The sequence below is a fragment of the Thalassophryne amazonica genome, chromosome 1 (assembly GCF_902500255.1).
Source record: "Thalassophryne amazonica chromosome 1, fThaAma1.1, whole genome shotgun sequence".
In the NCBI taxonomy this organism is placed as follows: Eukaryota; Metazoa; Chordata; class Actinopteri; order Batrachoidiformes; family Batrachoididae; genus Thalassophryne; species Thalassophryne amazonica.
The window spans coordinates 53,850,303-53,868,760 of NC_047103.1; the positions used below are offsets into that span (position 1 = coordinate 53,850,303).

The window sequence follows — 18,458 nt, forward strand, 5'->3', positions numbered from 1 at the left end:
TAAATGAAAATATGAAGCAATAAATACTCATGTTCAGTGCACAAGAAGAGTTCTCAAAATCACCAGAAATGTTTAGCGTTAGTTTTCATGCATACCCTTCAAATTCCTATGCGCATTTCTCATTTAATGTTCAGAAACGTGCATTTGCATTTTGGTAGATGTTAGGGCTGGCTTCACGGTTAGAATAACAACACTAAGTATAAGATGACTTACTGTTTGTTAGTTTCACTGATTGATCTGCCACCTTGGTATCGGTGACATCATTACTACCTCCGGGCGAAAATTAGGTGGGATATGTACAACATCCACACAGAAAATATGTAGGAATATGTATGAATTGTTGTGCACTACTTTTTGAATAAATGTTGGTTAGAGAAAACCCTATTTGTGTGTGTGTGTGTGTGTGTGTGTGTGTGTGTGTGTGTGTGTGTGTGTGTGTGTGTGTGTGTGTGTGTGTGTGTGTGTGTGTGTGTGTGTCTGTGTGTGTGTGTCTGTCTGTTGTGTTAACATTTGTCTTTAATAACCATATTTATATACTTTGTAGTGCATCATTGTCAGAAAGCTTTATATTAAAGAATTATTAACCGAGTACAGTTTTACGCAGTACAGTTTTCACTCATTGTAAAGGCAACATGACACTTAACTGACTAAACCAATTGAACTACAAACCACAATAATTCAATAACACTAACAACAATGTTAAACTAACATGAACCACAGTAACATTTAAATCCACAAAACCCTGAACTCCCATGGTCCATTGCATCACAACGTCCATTGTTTACTCGTTAGATAAAATTGCTAATTTCTCCAAAAATATTTGTCCAAAATCATCTTTTCATCTTGACCCCAAATACATAAGCATACCAAAAAGAACATGTCAGCTCTCCCAGTTTCTCCTGATTGAAGACACGCGCGCACACAGCGGCCACTTGGCTATTATAATATAGATAATTATTTGTATGTTATTAGTACCTTTTCTATATTATATATTTTCATAACAATAATAATAATGTCTGTGCCTTTAACATGTCTGCAGAGTTCCCACTCAGAGTGGTTTTTGCGCAGACCGGGTTGGAGCGGAGTTGAATTGGTTTCGATGTGTTTGGGAATAAAGCGCGAACACTTTATAAATAGGTTTCGTCGCCCCTTGGATGTGGTGCAGCCCGTGTGCGCTCCTCTCCTCCTCCTCCTCCTCCTCCTGTTCTCCTCCTTATGTAGTGTAGAGTGGGTCAGCTCCGCAGTTATCCTGCTCCGTGCTCTCCGCCGCCTTTTACGCGCACACGCCTGCAGAAACACCGATCGCGTCTCAGTGGCCACAACATGGCCCAGACAACACTGAGTCCGCTCAGGTGATCTGTTTCTTACTTTATTTGTTTTCAGAGGAACACATTTTGTTGTTGTTCCCCTCTCTCTTTCTCTCTCTGTGTGATTTTGGTCAGAATGCGGGACGCGCGCTCGGTGCGCGGCGCGGATCCCGCGGTGCGCTCCCCGGTTGTGGCCGCTTGATCAAAAGGGAGATCCCGTGGCTCCCTTTTCTTTTTTCTTTTCCCTGAGGAAGAACAAGAGGAGTTTGCATGCAAAAGGTGGTTTATCTCGGCAAGGTGAGACTGTGTGTTTATTTATTCCTTGTGTTTTTTTAATGTTTGTGCTTATTTTGCTGATTAGCGCAGAGAGGCAGACGCGTGCGTTTGTGGAGAAATGTGTAACAGGTCTGCAGCTTTTCCAGAGCACACTGCAGCACCGAGGCTCACTCACACATTGTTCCATTTCAAACCTCTCAGTGGACAAATCACAAACTGTTGCGTTCACTTTCCTCAAAACAGCCCAGCGGCTGGATGCCCGTTTTTAAAATTGATATTTAACTGATTAAACTCCGTGTCATTGTGATCAAAAGTGTGTGAATGAAATGTCACATAAACTTTACACTGCTATATACTGACTTATATTTGTTAGGGCGATATCTCAATTTTAATAAATGCAGCAACTGAAATACATTTGACAATCACAATAAAACTGGAGGACATACTTTCTCATTTTCAGTGATTTTTTTTTAATACATATGAAGGCCTATTTTCAGTGCATGTTGATTGCACAGAAAGTGGTGCTTCGACATTTTATTACAGCCAAAGCAGAGAAAGCAAAGCAGTCAGAGACAGTTAATAAAAACGATAACCAAATCGCTGAATATCATAGAAAAAACAGCAGTGGTTCTTTCACAGCTTTTTTTTTTTTAATAATTTATTTATTTGACTGTGAAGGAATGCAATGGCATGAAAAAGCACGTGAACCCCTTTCCATTTTAGTAATAATGCAATAATAAAAATACATTTAGGCTTCATTATATAATATTCCTACATTTCTTTGCTATAAACTCATGGTATAAAACAAATGTCTACAGTGTGCTCTAAATTAAATAATCTAAAAACCAACGTAATGGATTCTATGCAACACAAATAGAACATCTATTCCACAGTTTATTTTCTTTGGACAACACGGGGAGTGAAGACAAGGACATTTCCAAGTCACTGAATATGTCTTGGAGTTCTCCCTGGGCGCCGAATGGCGACTTCTGCTCCTACTGGCAATTAGGATGGGTTAAATGCAGTAGACACATTTCATTGTGCAGGGAACAATGACAATAAAATTCCTTTGAATCCTTGAATCCTTTACATCATCTATTCACAAACAGAAACACCATGGTTGTGGTTGGGAACTTTTTCTAGAGCAGGCCATCCTCAAAATCTGAGTGACAGTGTGTGAAGGAGAAGCGTGAGGGCCCCTTCACACATAGTACGAATGTGGTCGAATTTCGCATGAAGTGCTCATGAAGCAGGACTCGTATGCAATACATGTAAAATCATGGCTGCCTCTAACATCTCGTACACCTGTTGCTAAAACTATTTGCGCACACCAATGGCTGAAAGACAGAGTGTGCCCTGTGAGAGCCCATTCGATCCCTCTCTTGGCAGGTGTCGGCCAAATTCCAGGTGACACGCACATACATCTAACACCGCTCGCACGGTACTTAGAAAATGTGTGGCCATTCGTGCTGTTTACCACGAAAACGGTCAGCAGATGATCACTGTCGAGCTGGATGTGAAATTTGTTTAAGCCACAAGTGTGGCTTTGTAAACAGCAACACACGTGGTCTGCATGTGTGCCCCCCCACCACACACACTTACATAAAATGCTGCTATATATGCTGCCCAGACATGATCACATGGGGGCTGGACAGCATATATAGCTGACAGGCACCTCACACACAGTACAGCGAGGTGACTGTCAGCTGCTGACCAGAGACTCACTGACAGCTCACATAACACAGACACAGTGACACATTGGTGTGTGTGTGCTGAACTGACAGGGGGTGTGGCCACCGACAGGAGCGGCTGTGGAGATCTCTGGTTCTGGACGTCCCAGCTGGAGAACACGTACTGTGTTTGGATGGATATGAACTAACAACTGCCCACTGTGACGCGCATGTGTCTGCTTGCTGTCCTCATGTGGACATGCAATGCGCTGCAGTGAGTGACCACACAGCATGCACATTGACAGGCTACCGCAGGTGAAACAGACCGTCAGATCATAACGTGCAGCGGGCAATCTGAATATCATGTCACCCACATGAGCTCTGTTCCACATGACCCAGTGTCTGTCCTGCGGCGCGCCGTCCAGAAGACATGCGTGTGGGGCCGGACATGAGCGCTGGTCCAACTAGACATGCCACCAGCTGATGTGGACATAAGAGTGCCCTGCTTCTCATTCATGTCATTTCATGACTGTACGTCTGTGACCATGGGTCATCTACAGAAGAACAGACAGATCATACTTGTATTGCGCACTTGATAAGAGGGATTCAATAAAATGTGCTGTTTTACATGGTGTGTGGCTGTATTTTGGTTTAAACACGTCCATGTCCTTCTTGTTATCAGGCATTTTCCCGTACCTTTTGCAGGACAGTGATGGTAGCTCGGTGGTAACATTTCTGGCTGGCAATCAGAGCTTTTGGAAATTGCAGGTTTGAATCTCATGGGTGGCATATATATATATATATATATATATATATATATATATATATATATATATATATATATATATATATATATATATATATATATATATATATATTCACAGCAGCTGCGTGATGTGTAACCTAACCCAGTCTCACGGCAAGTCATGATCAGCAGCACGAAATATACATTAATCTATTGGTTCGTGATATTGTGACAAAAAGCACCTCATTTTCATCACGGCAGCGCAAATTCATTCTAATTCATTCCATGATGGGTGCACAAAATCAAAAGTGAAGCAAGGGGGTCGGGGGTGGTTATGGTTAGGGTGGGGGCGAGGAGTAGGATTAGGTTATGGTTAAGGTTAGGGTTGGGGGTGGGAGTAGGGTTAGTACTAGTGAGTTAAAAAAACCCGTCACGAAAATCTGACTCAATTTGTGACGGGAGCACGAAAAAAAAAAGTAACGCTGGGCTGTATAACCACATCACGCAGCTGCTCGCACTGTGTTCTTGCATGCACAAAACTGTCACAGCGGCATCATTCACGCCAGCCCATCGGCTCGATGTCTTAGTGGTTCGCTCATACGAGCTGTTCTACTGTGATTCACCCTGATTTGTACTTATTCGTACTATGTGTGAATGGGCACTTAGGTTTTATGTATCTTTTTTAACCCTCAAGCTACCAAGCTATTTTAGCGACTAATATGACAAAGTGGAGTTATTTATGATCCCATTGACTTTATATAAATGATCATTTTAGGGTTCTTCATATTAATTTCACTCTCTAAATACACTCAACAAAAATATAAACGCAACACTTTTGGTTTTGCTCCCATTTTGTATGAGATGAACTCAAAGATCTAAAACTTTTTCCACATACACAATATCACCATTTCCCTCAAATATTGTTCACAAACCAGTCTAAATCTGTGATAGTGAGCACTTCTCCTTTGCTGAGATAATCCATCCCACCTCACAGGTGTGCCATACCAAGATGCTGATTAGACACCATGATTAGTGCACAGGTGTGCCTTAGACTGCCCACAATAAAAAGCCACTCTGAAAGGTGCAGTTTTATCACACAGCACAATGCCACAGATGTCGCAGGATTTGAGGGAGCGTGCAATTGGCATGCTGACAGCAGGAATGTCAACCAGAGCTGTTGCTTGTGTATTGAATGTTCATTTCTCTACCATAAGCCGTCTCCAAAGGCGTTTCAGAGAATTTGGCAGTACATCCAACCAGCCTTACAACCGCAGACCACGTGTAACCACACCAGCCCAGGACCTCCACATCCAGCATGTTCACCTCCAAGATTGTCTGAGACCAGCCACTCGGACAGCTGCTCAAACAATCGGTTTGCATAACCAAAGAATTTCTGCACAAACTGTCAGAAACTGTCTCAGGGAAGCTCATCTGCATGCTCGTCGTCCTCATCGGGGTCTCGACCTGACTCCAGTTTGTCGTCGTAACCGACTTGAGTGGGCAAATGCTCACATTCGCTGGCGTTTGGCACGTTGGAGAGGTGTTCTCTTCACGGATGAATCCCGGTTCACACTGTTCAGGGCAGATGGCAGACAGCGTGTGTGGCGCCGTGTGGGTGAGCGGTTTTCTGATGTCAATGTTGTGGATCGAGTGGCCCATGGTGGCGGTTTCAATGCTGCTGTAAATCTTGCTATTCTAGGTCTGTTGGCCATGCCCTGCAAAACAGTCAAATATAATATTTAGAGTTGAAAAATTACAATATCATCTGAAGCTATGATGTGGAAAATCTGCTGGATCTTCCCGGGGTCATAAGTGACCTCGCTCAAGTTTACATTATACTTGCCACACGGATCAGCGGATCCTTGCAAAATTCTATGAACAAAAGCAAGACAAATAGATTGACAAATTCATGGTAGGAAACTTTTTTCTGATTAAAATTAGGGAAATGGTGTACAAAAATATATGCCCGGGGTCATAACTGACTCCACTCGGTCGCTTGAGTGTTAACACAGTCCTTCACTCTGCCACTTCACCAAGAAGCCAATGAGACACAAGACAAAACTTACAGTGTGCACAGTGTCTCCAGTCACAACCACTGAAGCTTGTCACTCGTTCAGCTTTGTCTTGGGTGTTTTGGTGGCTTCCCTCACTAGTCTCCTTCTTGTGCAGTCAGTTTTTAGGGCAGCCTGCTCCGAATAGGTTTATCATATTGTTTCTATTTCTTAAAAATTGCTTTAAATGAACTCAAAGACATATTTGGTTTGGTTGTTTTTGTCTCCATCCTCTGACTTGTCAAAAGAAAACTTCAAGTAACATGTTACATTAAAATTGTCATGTACTTACCAGTTCATTAGTTTGGCTTGAACATTTTTACTTATTGTAGATCATGTTGTAGATATTTGTGTTTTTTTTTTATTGTAAGCCTAAAGAAAATACTTTTATTTATTTAATTTTTCATGTAACAAAGCCTGATTGTTGACATTTAAAAAATAAAAATACATAAAAGCCCGAAGATTCACATACTTTCTCACACCACCATGTAAGTGGCAATTAGATCTACAGGTGATTTTATTTTAATCATTTGAAATATTCAAACTAAAATAACCAAATAATGTGTGCTATACATTGTATTATTTGTTAAAATTAACTGAACTAGTGTGTGTTATCTGTCTTCCTCAGCCATGGAGGGACTTGCCTAAAGAGGATCCAACATAACTCAGATTATTCTTTTCTTCTTATTTTCCATCACAACACCTTAAGTCACCTTTTCCATCACCATGGCTGAGAAGCTCGGACCAGCAGGTCTCAAGCTTCCTAACAACAGAACCAGTCAGTCCCTGCCCCCTGAACCCATCGACATCATCCGCACCAAAGCCCGATCCCGCAGAGTCCGGCTTAACGTAGGGGGTCTGAACCACGAGGTCTTATGGCGGACTCTGGATCGACTTCCCAGGACCCGGCTTGGCAAGCTGCGAGACTGCAACACCCATGAGTCCCTGATGGAGGTGTGCGATGACTACAGCCTCAACGAGAATGAATACTTCTTCGATCGGCACCCGGGGGCCTTTACATCCATTCTGAACTTCTACCGCACGGGCAAACTGCACATGATGGAGGAGATGTGTGCCCTGTCGTTCGGTCAGGAGTTAGACTACTGGGGAATCGACGAGATCTACCTAGAGTCCTGCTGCCAGGCCCGTTACCACCAGAAGAAGGAGCAGATGAACGAGGAGCTGAGGAGGGAGGCAGAGACGATGAGGGAGAGGGAGGGAGAGGGAGAGTTTGATAACACCTGCTGTCCAGAGAAGAGGAAGAAGTTGTGGGATCTCCTGGAGAAGCCCAGCTCATCCGTGGCTGCCAAGGTAGGGAACTGAAACTGGGAGTGTGATCACACCGCCCCCGTCTCACATTTCAAAGCTCAAAAAACTTTAGATCATGACACATTACAAGCACACATACTGAGGCCCACTCCATGACTGTAGTCTCATCAGGTGAGCCATCTGCGTACATTAAAAGTCACTGTTCTTATGGCGCTAAATTACATTAGGAGGTGTACCAGTTTTTAGTGTTGTCATGTTTGCAGAATGTCAGCACAGTACAAATTTGTCAGTGGCTTGTGACTAGGGATGGGTATCGAGAACCGGTTCCTTTCGGGTATCGTTAAGAAATGGTTCGATCCACCGACATCAATAACCTTTTTACTTAACGATTCCCTTATCAGTCCTTCAGAGTGGCCGTTGTTTTTGGGGGTGTTTGTCAGGAAAATTATAATTTCTCTACATTGATTACAGACCCTGCAGCGGGTCTGTAATCAACTTTTCTGCAGCGCAGCTTTGCTTTGAACCTTGAACCAATCGAAGCAGTGCTTCGATCATCGCTTTGTTGATTCATTTTTTCTTTCGCTTTCCCCCGCTAAAACCCTAAAGAGCATATGGCTGTAAGTATTATTTACCTTTTTTATGTTAAACCGACCTGTTGTGGTCTTCTGAAACAGTTGATAGATGTATTTTATAACTTAAAAACGGGACAGACGCTAACACATTAGCATGTCTATGACATTTTCAATGTTAAGTTAACATTAAGCAGTTGCAGCTGTCAAGCGTTTGTTGTTGTAAAAGAGTCAAATGTATTACAAATTGTAATATTTTTTAAATTTATTTTTGTTTAGATATTATTAATAATAGCAAGCACAACAATAATAGTAATAATAACTAATCTAATGATTATATACAATTTTAGAGAAAGAGACAAAAAGAACCTGGATAAAAACACAACAGAAAATATAAAACCAACTAACAATGAACATACATAAATAAATAAATACATACATACAGAAATAAATAAGTGTTTCCTGTGAACACCTAGTGACTCTTACAACTCCATTTCATCCCTGTCTTATTTAAGTTTAATGACAGTTTGTTTCGGTCAAACCATATTTTCAATGTGTTAATTTCTTCAGTGATTTCCTCCAGAACTATCTGCCAAACTAGAAAACTGCTGCATCTTAGTAAGAGCAGAATACTACTGGAATGAATTTGAATAAGGAAAGTTGGGTTTTGTTTTTTCTCACCTAAATGGATGCTGCACTCACTCCAGTTTATCGTCTGGAATAGTCCCAGATTGCATTTCAGAGCTTCTAGAATTCAAACATTTTCGTGCACGTGGTGTTGGTGGGTAATTTTGGGTTTCAGCTTTTTTTTTCACCACTTTCATCCCTGAATATGTGAAGTCATGAGTCACTTTTGTGTGGATTAAAGTCAGTAACTAGGACTCCTGTCTTGTTGCAAGAAAGAAATGAGAATCGTCCTCCGTTCTGTTCACACAGCTCCAAACGCTGTGTGGCTCTCTGCCGAGTCAAGTTAGAACGATAGAATCCAGTCGGAATTAATAACTTCAAAGCGATACACTGTTTTGTTTATTTTTATTTATGCCCAGAGATCAAGCATACAGTGACCAATTTCATATTTATTTACTTTAAGACTCAATGAAATACATAGAAAACCTGTAAAGCCTACATTTAGTACAAAATTCACAAGAGGTATCGATAAGGGAATCGATAAGGAATCGGATCGATAAGCAGAATCAATAATGGCATCGATATCGATAAAATCTTATCAATACCCATCCCTACTTGTGACATTTCCAAGTAGGAGCAGTAAAACTTTCCTGTGTATCAGTCTGGCTGTACTTCTTTTAAGATGTCACTGACAAATGTCAAAAAGGGCTTTGAACTAGGGATGTCAAGATCCGACTAGAGCTATCAGATTCAGATCCAATCAAAGCTTCTTTTTTAATTGATCTGTGTGTGTTTCATCTCCTTTCATGCTTGCTTTTCATTTATCAGCAGTGCCGTGGTGCACAATTTAAAAACATATTTATGCTCTGCTTTGCTTCGAACACACAGAGTCTTAAGATGATAGATGGTATGTGATATGCTTCTTACCAGCTAATCAGGTCATGCTTTCCACATGAATAGACATTTTTCTTGTGATCTTGTTTGTGTTTTCTTCCTCCTAATAGACACTGTAGAGGCCCATAGCTGGATGACCAAGAGGTCAAACTGCCTAAAAATTTGTTGTTCAGGTTTACAGTGTTCTAGTTTTACTATTATAATGCTGCCTTAAGTGGAACTGATGAGTCATGTTATGTTCTGCATAGCCATGATGCTCTGTGAAACATGTGATTCTGTCACATCTCAGACGTTAAGCAGTGTTTTGGTAGGTCCTGATTAGTACTTGGCTGGGAGACTAATTGGGAACACCTTTGGTGGTGTGCGTGCTTTCTCCATATTGAAATAGATTTATGTTCGATGTGGAACAATATACAATATTACAATATTAATGTATCCACTGAGAAACCTGAACCAAATCCCAATGTGGATCGCTACCAGTTGTGCTAGGCCATTTGAAAGAAAGAATACCTAAAGGATTATTAACCGAGCAAGCAAGGTTAATAATTCATTTATTATATGGCTGTTTATATATATATATATATACGTATATATATATATATATATATATATATATATATATATATATATATATATATATATATATATATATATATATATATATATATATATATATATATATATATATAAAAACACGCAAATTTACAGTATCACCCGAATATGCTGTTGACGGTGTTGGGCTCATTCACTCCACTAGCTTAACAGATAGCCGGTTGTTAGCTGGTAAGCGTTCAAGCTATGTGTTTTTTCTAATGCTGTTTAGATATTTATGGAGTACATTCATGATAATGTCTGACTTGGTTTTTCTAATCGTGTTTTTAGCTTCCAGGTTTGTAACGAAAATACGTGTTGCGGACCGATTGTCATGGTAACCGGTCTGATATGGGAAAATATCCGACCAGTAATCAGCCAATCAGAGCACACATAGCGTCACAGCCATATAATAAATTTCCTTATTTACATTATTTAGGATAAATTATTGAATAAAATATATGAATAAACAAAAAATATAAAGTAGCATTTTGGATTGAAGGTATAGGGGTTTTTTTTTCCGTTAATGCATTGTACAGGTGTTGATTGTTCAAGCATATACATTGGATTGATTTGAATGTGCTTGTAGCGTATCCAAAATACAAGTATCAGATTGGCATTGTGTATCAGCACAGCATGTACTCATGTTGGGATTAGGACAAAAAAAAAGTGATGGGGACATCCCCAGTTTTAAGAATTTGAATGTTGCAAGTGCAACACTGTTTCCCAGTTATGAAGGATTTAGCACTTTTGAATGCTGCACATATTCTGCTTTGAGTGCATTTGTTGGATTTGAGACCTGAGGATCTCTTCCCACACATGACACATTTAGAAAACTGCAGAGTATCTGTTATGTGCAGGCTTCAGTCTTGCATGACAAATCAGAAATCAGATTATTTTAGCAATGTCAAGCCTGTGCATGATCCTCTGCCAAGTCCATCCTGAATTAGCCCGGTAAAACTTATGAAGTACAACCACATTTGGTTGGTATTTGACTAATCTCATCATGGTGCAGTGTGGGGCAGTGCAGGATTAATCTAAGTTACACAGGTTGCAGAGTGCTGTGTGTGATGGACTCCTTTGGCCCTGTATGAGTAATGCATCGTGCACCGGCGGTGTGTTGTGCACGCTGCGTGGTGCATTGTCCTGAGCTCTTTCCTGTCTAAAAAGAATGCAGCTGATGCATTTGGAAATCACTGTATTTTCAGTTGCAGCTTCAGGACTAAAATCATAGAATGTTGCTTTGCTGCAAAAGTGAGGGGTGGGGGGTGGGGGGTGGGGGGTGGAATGCTGTAATTAAAGGACAACACAGTGTATTTTTCTTGTATGGCTTCTTTTCCCTCGAGCACCTGCAATGCAACATATGATAGAAAACGATTCCGTCTCATCTTAATAACTGCTTTCAGGCTCCACAGGGAAGCTGTATATCACACGAATCCGTTATAAGGAAGAAGCCAATATGTAATTTAACGCCAGCTCGGGTGATGACGGTGAGATAATTTGATGCACCATGCAGAATTTAAAGTGCTTTCATTCATTCGGCCTTTCTCCAGACTCGTCAGGGTTTTGCTGACCTGTTCAGCGTTGTGTGGGGGAAGCCTGTGAAGCCTTAAGGGGAAATCCCACCTTAATTCAAATAGCAATGTCATGCTACTGAGCGCCTGCACGTGACTTAAAAGGCTCACAGTGTGATTGCAGTGAGAGATCTCAGAGCTGGAAGTAGGTTTGGAAATGGTGACTCTGTGCAGGTTCCATTGTCAGGTAGCGGTTCCCTGAGGTCAGGGAAGCCTTTTACGGGTCAGTGACAGCCAGAGGAAATGCTCTTTTAATGTACCGCTCTTATATGAGGCAACCTTCCCTCTCCAACACTCATACTGTTTGTTTTTTGCTCTCTTTTTTCCTCCTGTCTTTGTTCCTCTTAAGGCTTCGGTATATTTCAAAAGAAGTGTGATGTTCAGAGTGAAAATAATATCTGTCACAGCTTCAGTCGAGCTGCTTCTTCTTATTTTTGGACTTTCTTTTCTATTTTGTACTTCTTATTCCCACCATGATCACTGCTGGGCTTGCCTGCAGTGATCCACTCATCTGTATCAATACAGATGAGCCTTATCAATATGAATGCTTACTCTGATTTAATACAGATGAGCTTTTATCAATATGAATGCTTACTCTGATTTGATACAGATGAGCCTTAGCAATACGAATGCTTACTCTGATTTGATACAGATGAGCCTTAGCAACACGATTGCTTACTCTGATTTAATACAAATGAGCCTTAGCAACACGAATGCTTACTCTGATTTGATACAAATGAGCCTTAGCAACACAAATGCTTACTCTGATTTGATACAGATGAGCCTTATCAATACAGATGCTTACTCTGATTTGATACAGAGGAGCCTTTATCAATATGAATGCTTACTCTGATTTGATACAGATGAGCCTTTATCAATACAATGCTTACTCTGATTTGATACAGATGAGCCTTTAGCAGTATGAATGCTTACTCTGATTTAATACAGAGGAGCCTTTATCAATACAGATGCTTACTCTGATTTGATACAGATGAGCCTTTATCAATATGGATGCTTACTCTGATTTGATACAGATGAGCCTTAGCAACACGAATGCTTACTCTGATTTGATACAGATGAGCCTTAGCAATACGGATGCTTACTCTGATTTGATACAGATGAGCCTTAGCAACACGAATGTTTACAGCCATCACAACATGTCATTTCAATTGACATGTTGTTGATACAATTTTGGTATCAACAGTTGCAGAAACTAATCAAGTTCTTTTCTGTTTTGCAGATTCTTCTTCTTCAAAGTTGTAAAATTATTCATGTGACTTTTGATAGTATACATATTTGAAACCAAGGAGTGTTTTTGTGTTCACCCTGTATATTTCAGCGGCATTGAGGTGGGCTCGTGGTACATTGATGGACGGATCTGTGATCTTTGAGGTGCTGGAGTCTTGTTTTGGCTAACAGCATTAGCATTTGAGGATCCAACCATAGAGATAAAAACTAAGTGGATAAGCCATTGAGTGATATTTTGTCTGCATTTTATTACAAATATATGAGGTCATGTGGCTTGCTGTACAGTTCATTGTACTAATGGAACTTTGAACAAGTCTCTGCTTCCGTAATGCCACTGAGTGAAATTTTAGTTAGCACCGTTGACACTAATTAGCAGGTATGAATAGTTTGGTGACATGACTCCACTAGCTCTGCTTCTGCCATACCCTTTCGAGCACATGGGTGCATTGTTGAATTATAAATTATTATTAGCTTTTTGTTGTTGTTTGTTTGTTTGTTTGTTTTTTGCTGTTCTGGACCTGTGTGCGCTGAATAAATTCATTAATTCAATTCAAATTCATTCATTCATAGTGCCACAGTTATTGTGGCAATATGCCAGTCATGATTTTTATTGCCTGCACCAAAGCCACTAACAATGAAAGCTATCACCCAGTTAATAAAAATTAGTGCTAATGAAAAACCCAAATCAAGTTACATATCTTGGTAACGATGAGATAGGTAACCATTTTCAGGCTTCTTTTGTTCCACCCAGGTCACACTATTCTTGCTCTAGCCCTGTACCCATATGGGTTGGGCAGAGTTGGACACTGTCATAATGATGACATGTAGAGCTGTCCCATTTGAGTTTCACACTGTCTTTGGAAAACCTATAGGTGACGCCACAAAGAGTTTGTCTCATCTGTGTTTACAGCTTAATATTTAATGAAACCAACAACTTTACTGTCTTTATTGGACATTAAACTCCAGTGTACTAGTTTATTGTCGTGTGACCCTAAATAAAGATTAATCATGAGAGAACTGACTTTTTCAACATGGTTAATCAAGTTAATGTCACAGACCCTTACTTGTATACACTGCCTGAGAGCTCATGTAACTAAAGATAGTGTACTAATGATGGTATAGTAAACCATCTGCAGCGCCGTTTACAGAGTGCCACAAGAGAAGAAATGCAGCGGTGAACAGGAAAGTCTTGCAGAGTGAGAGTGATGTAACATCAGTTGTCATGTAAATTATGCCTCAGGATGCAGAGATTAATTTTTGCAAACCTTTCAAGTGAATAATGAATGTAGACATACAAAGACATTGCGGTACTTTTAGTTGAGTGTACAGAGTGGAAGAGCGGGTAGCTCATCTGCATCAGGTTATATTTTCTGCCTTCCTTGTCACAGGTGAGCTTCTGGAGATAAAGTGAGACGTTTTTGTCATGACAAGTTCTCATCACCTCTCATACTCTCTGTGTGCACTTGGGTCATTTGTTTATATTGACCCTTGTACACCTGTGAAGTAGGCATGTGAATCTAATCACTGACAATGATTCAATATGCACCTCGATACATTACCAGCAATATGATACATATAGCAATACTGACAATACCGATTTAATGTGATTTGATGGCGATTCAACTCCTCACAGTGTAATACGATGCGATTTGGTGCGTACGATTAATGAGTATTGATAAGATTTTATCTATCGATGCCATTATCAATTCCGCTTATCAATCCGATTCTTTATCGATGCCATTATCAATACCTCTTGTGAATTTTCTGTGTACTAAAAGAAGGCTTTATAGGTTTTCTATGCCAACATAATATTAATGAGTCTTAAAGTAAATAAATCTGAAATTGGTCACTGGATCCTTGATCTCTGGAGATAAATTAAAATTCAATAGAATCTGTACATGGTCACTGGATCCTTTATGTACATGGTGGATCCTTAATCTCTGGATATAAATAGAAATAAAATCTGTAGTTTTTGTCAAAAACATTTCCTTTCAGATATTAATGGCATAAATGAAACTCCATAGACCCTGAGCTGAGCTCTTCAGTGCTGCACGTCAGGATGTAATTCATAAAAAACGCAGGATGTCTCATTTTGGGGGGAAAAAGTTTTTGTCGGTTGTAGTTTATTGATTGTATTAGAATGTTTGTTTGGAAAGAGGTTTGATTTAAAATGGCGATTCGCACCGAAGTTATTAATTCCGATCAAAATCTGCGCGACATTTTGGAGCTGCACACTTAGTCCCACAAAGCAGAGGATATTGTTATTATTATTATTATTATTATTATTATTATTTCCTTTACCTGATGGACTACTTCAGTGTACACGCTGGCTGGTGCTTATGCCAGTGGATTTGCCGCGTCTGAAAACCAGTGAACAGCGGGTTGAAGCGCTGCTTGATTGCTTCAGGCAGACCCACTGCAGTCTGCATTCAAGTAGAGAAATAATCATTTTCTCGATAAACACCCTCAAAAACAATGTTCTCTCTGGTTGAACTTGGTCCATGTGCAGGGCCACATGGACCAAGTTGGATTCTGTGCACGCCATTATGTGAGAATGGTGGCCAATTTCATGTTTTTTTCATGAAAATCTGAATGTCCCATGGGCTTTTTAAAAAGATTGTCAAAGGATTTTTTTTTTTTTTTTTAACCAAGTTGTGCTTGTACTAACGTTTCAAAGATTGAGGTATCTGCTCCACTACTGCACTGCTTTCAAGTAAACCTGTCAGCCAGACATACTGTATGTGGTGACAGCCATTTAATGTTAAAATGCTGGATACATTTATACTGTGGCAATTTTTAAAAAGTTGCTGTCTTAAGTATATACAGTATCTTTGAGGGATGATCATCTTTAGATGAGTTACAGTAGCAGTCAAAAGTTCAGACAGACTTTCCCATTCACCTGAATGAGAAAGTCTGTCCAAATGTTAAATAGTAGTAGTTTAGTCATCCTGTGTGTGTTTTCCAACTGCCCTTATAGTTCATCTAAATGTATTAGGAATTAAATTACACTCCTTGATGCATTCACTATATGTGCAAATACAGTGTTCTGCAAAAATACGTAAAAAAAAAATATCAAGACCACACTATAAATTTATTTATTTATAAATACTTTTCAGAGAATAGTGTGTTTGAAAGGCATTCTATGATGACTGAAATTACATTTTTGGTGGTTTTCCGACTCCATACACGTGAACCTATACGGATTGTTCATAAATTATATGGATTTTTCAATTTCAGAGTCATACGGACGTACAAATAAAATCAGATATTCAGGGTTTGGTCTGCAGCAGCTCTGTAATCAACCGTTTCTGCAGCGCGACTCCACTTTGAAGCGTGAACCATTGAAGCAATGCTTCGATCCACTAGCTCGTTGGTTCTTTATTCGCTGCTCTTCAGAAACAGTAAGTCTGCTTCTTAACCCCTCTCAAAGCCATTAAAATATCGTGAGTCACTTTTGTGTGGATTAAAGTCACTAACTCCGTTCCGTTGGCACAGCTCCAAACACTGCGCGGCTCTCTGCCGAGACAGAGTCCGGTCAAAATTAATAACGTCAAAACGAACTGCCGCCTTAAATAAAATGACACCTCTTACAAACGTCAGACAAGAAACTACAATTGACTAAAACGTTTTTTTCCTCCCAAAATGAGATGTGCTGTATTTCTTTACAAATTACATCCTGACATGAAGCACAGCAGCTGCAAGAGCTCAGCTCAGATATATGGAAAGACATTTATGCCAATGAGGTCTGAAAGGAAATGCTTTTGACAAAAACTCCAGATTTTGTTTATTCCTATTTATGTCCAGAGATCAAGGATCCACCATGTCAATTTTTGTTATAGTGTTGTTTTTTTAGGACATCATATTTATACAAATAAGAAGTGTTCACTATGGTCCATGAAGTATAATAAATATATTAAAAGAAGTGTGACAGTGTATGTTGCACACAAATAAAAGAATGAAGATTACTGAATAACAAGACGTGTACAATTTTTATTTTATCATTGGGCAAAAATGCATCTGTCAGATTTTCACTCTGAATCCAGCCCTGAGTCTGGCTGTATTTCCAGTGTTATAAATCAACTGCATTTGTTGCATGGGTCAATGCAGTAGCATTTTAGTGTTGATTTGTAGCTTTTTGGATAGAAGCATTCCAGTGCAAACTATTAAGGCTGCAACATGTATTATTTAAGCTTTTATACACTGTTGGTCCATGGTTAGAGGTCTTCTTCACTTTACAGTCCACTCAGTGTGAGCAGCCCTGGAAGATAATAGCCAAGGATTCAGAGCGTTTTAAACAGATCAATGTTTCTACTTGCCAGACATTTCAGGTTAGCTTTTCTGTCTCGCTCTCCCTACATCAACTGGGTCCATCTTTGTGCTTAATGTAAATGGGCACCATTACTCTCTCCTTTATTGAATATGCTTGTCTGGCTTGAGCTGGAATGCTTAGCAAGGCCAGTTTTTTTTTCATATGCTTGTTTTGTAGCATTGTGAAGACGCCACAAGTCAGTAAATTACTGCAAAACCCTGAAGTGTAACAAAAGCAAATTCAACTCAAAGTGGCAATCAGAGTGTAACATGTTATACGAGTGTAACACGCTTCTCACAGATTCCTTTCAATTGATTCTTTGTGGTTCTGTGATACCATCGTATACAATTCTGTGGGGTCTTGATATTTGATCAATTCTGGCTAAAATTGAACCACTGTATCCTTGACTGTCACAACCCTTCTACCGTGTTTAATCCATATTAGCACCAAAGTTTAAACTGTGACCTTGAGATTAATTTTACAAGTTCATCCAAGGTTGAAGGTTGTGTAACTGATAGGTAAGTAGTATACAGCTTCAACTTAGACTTTAATATCAAGTGGGAATGGCATGTTTTAATGTTTGATATGGTGCCAATACTGAAACATTCAGTATTTGCTGATACAGATACCAATCTGATAGTGTTTTCTCTGCCTTAAAACAATGAATCTATTCATAAATACTTTTGTCTGCATCTAATTTGCTAATGTAGGCATCTAACAAAACATTAACTCAAACTGTGAAACAAATCATCTATTCCCCTAAAGGAAAACATGCATAGCCCACAATATGGGTCATGTGCAACAGAAGACTGAGGTCAGATCAGAGTTTCTTGTATCCAATATCCAATCCAGTAAATATGTCAATATTTGGACCAATACAATCCAAAATGTTGGATTGGTGCACCCTTTACCAGTAACCACAGGTGTATTTGTACCTCAGAATACCCATTCTATGAGCCAGTAGCCATTTGTTCATGAGTTTGAGCTTTCAAGGTCACCAACTGTCAGTGTTCATGTGACCAATAGATAGGAGACATGTGATTTCAGACTAGTTTGTAAGAGTAACCTAATGTGTAATAATTTCCTTGAAATAGTCACTCTAAATATTCTCCAGATATGAGCATTGGATTAAAATCTTTGCCTTTGCTCATGACCTTATACAACCCCTGGCAAAAATTATGGAATCCCCGGCCTCGGAGGATGTTCATTCAGTTGTTTAATTTTGTAGGAAAAAAGCAGATCACAGACATGACACAAAACTAAAGTCATTTCAAATGGCAACTTTCTGGCTTTAAGAAACACTATAAGAAATCAGGAAAAAAAATTGT

General features: G+C 39.6%; 1 protein-coding gene across 1 annotated transcript in view; it reads left to right on the top strand.

Annotated features, from left to right (window-relative positions):
- Window positions 1-1,085: 1,085 nt before the first annotated feature.
- The window catches only part of kcnb2 (potassium voltage-gated channel subfamily B member 2), a 420,876-nt gene continuing 403,503 nt past the window's right edge, over window positions 1,086-18,458 (top strand). The window contains exons 1-2 of the mRNA XM_034170080.1: window positions 1,086-1,604; window positions 6,678-7,360. Coding sequence (XP_034025971.1) covers window positions 6,776-7,360 — 585 coding nt within the window. The 5' untranslated portion in view covers window positions 1,086-1,604; window positions 6,678-6,775. The remainder of the gene's footprint in view (window positions 1,605-6,677; window positions 7,361-18,458) is intronic.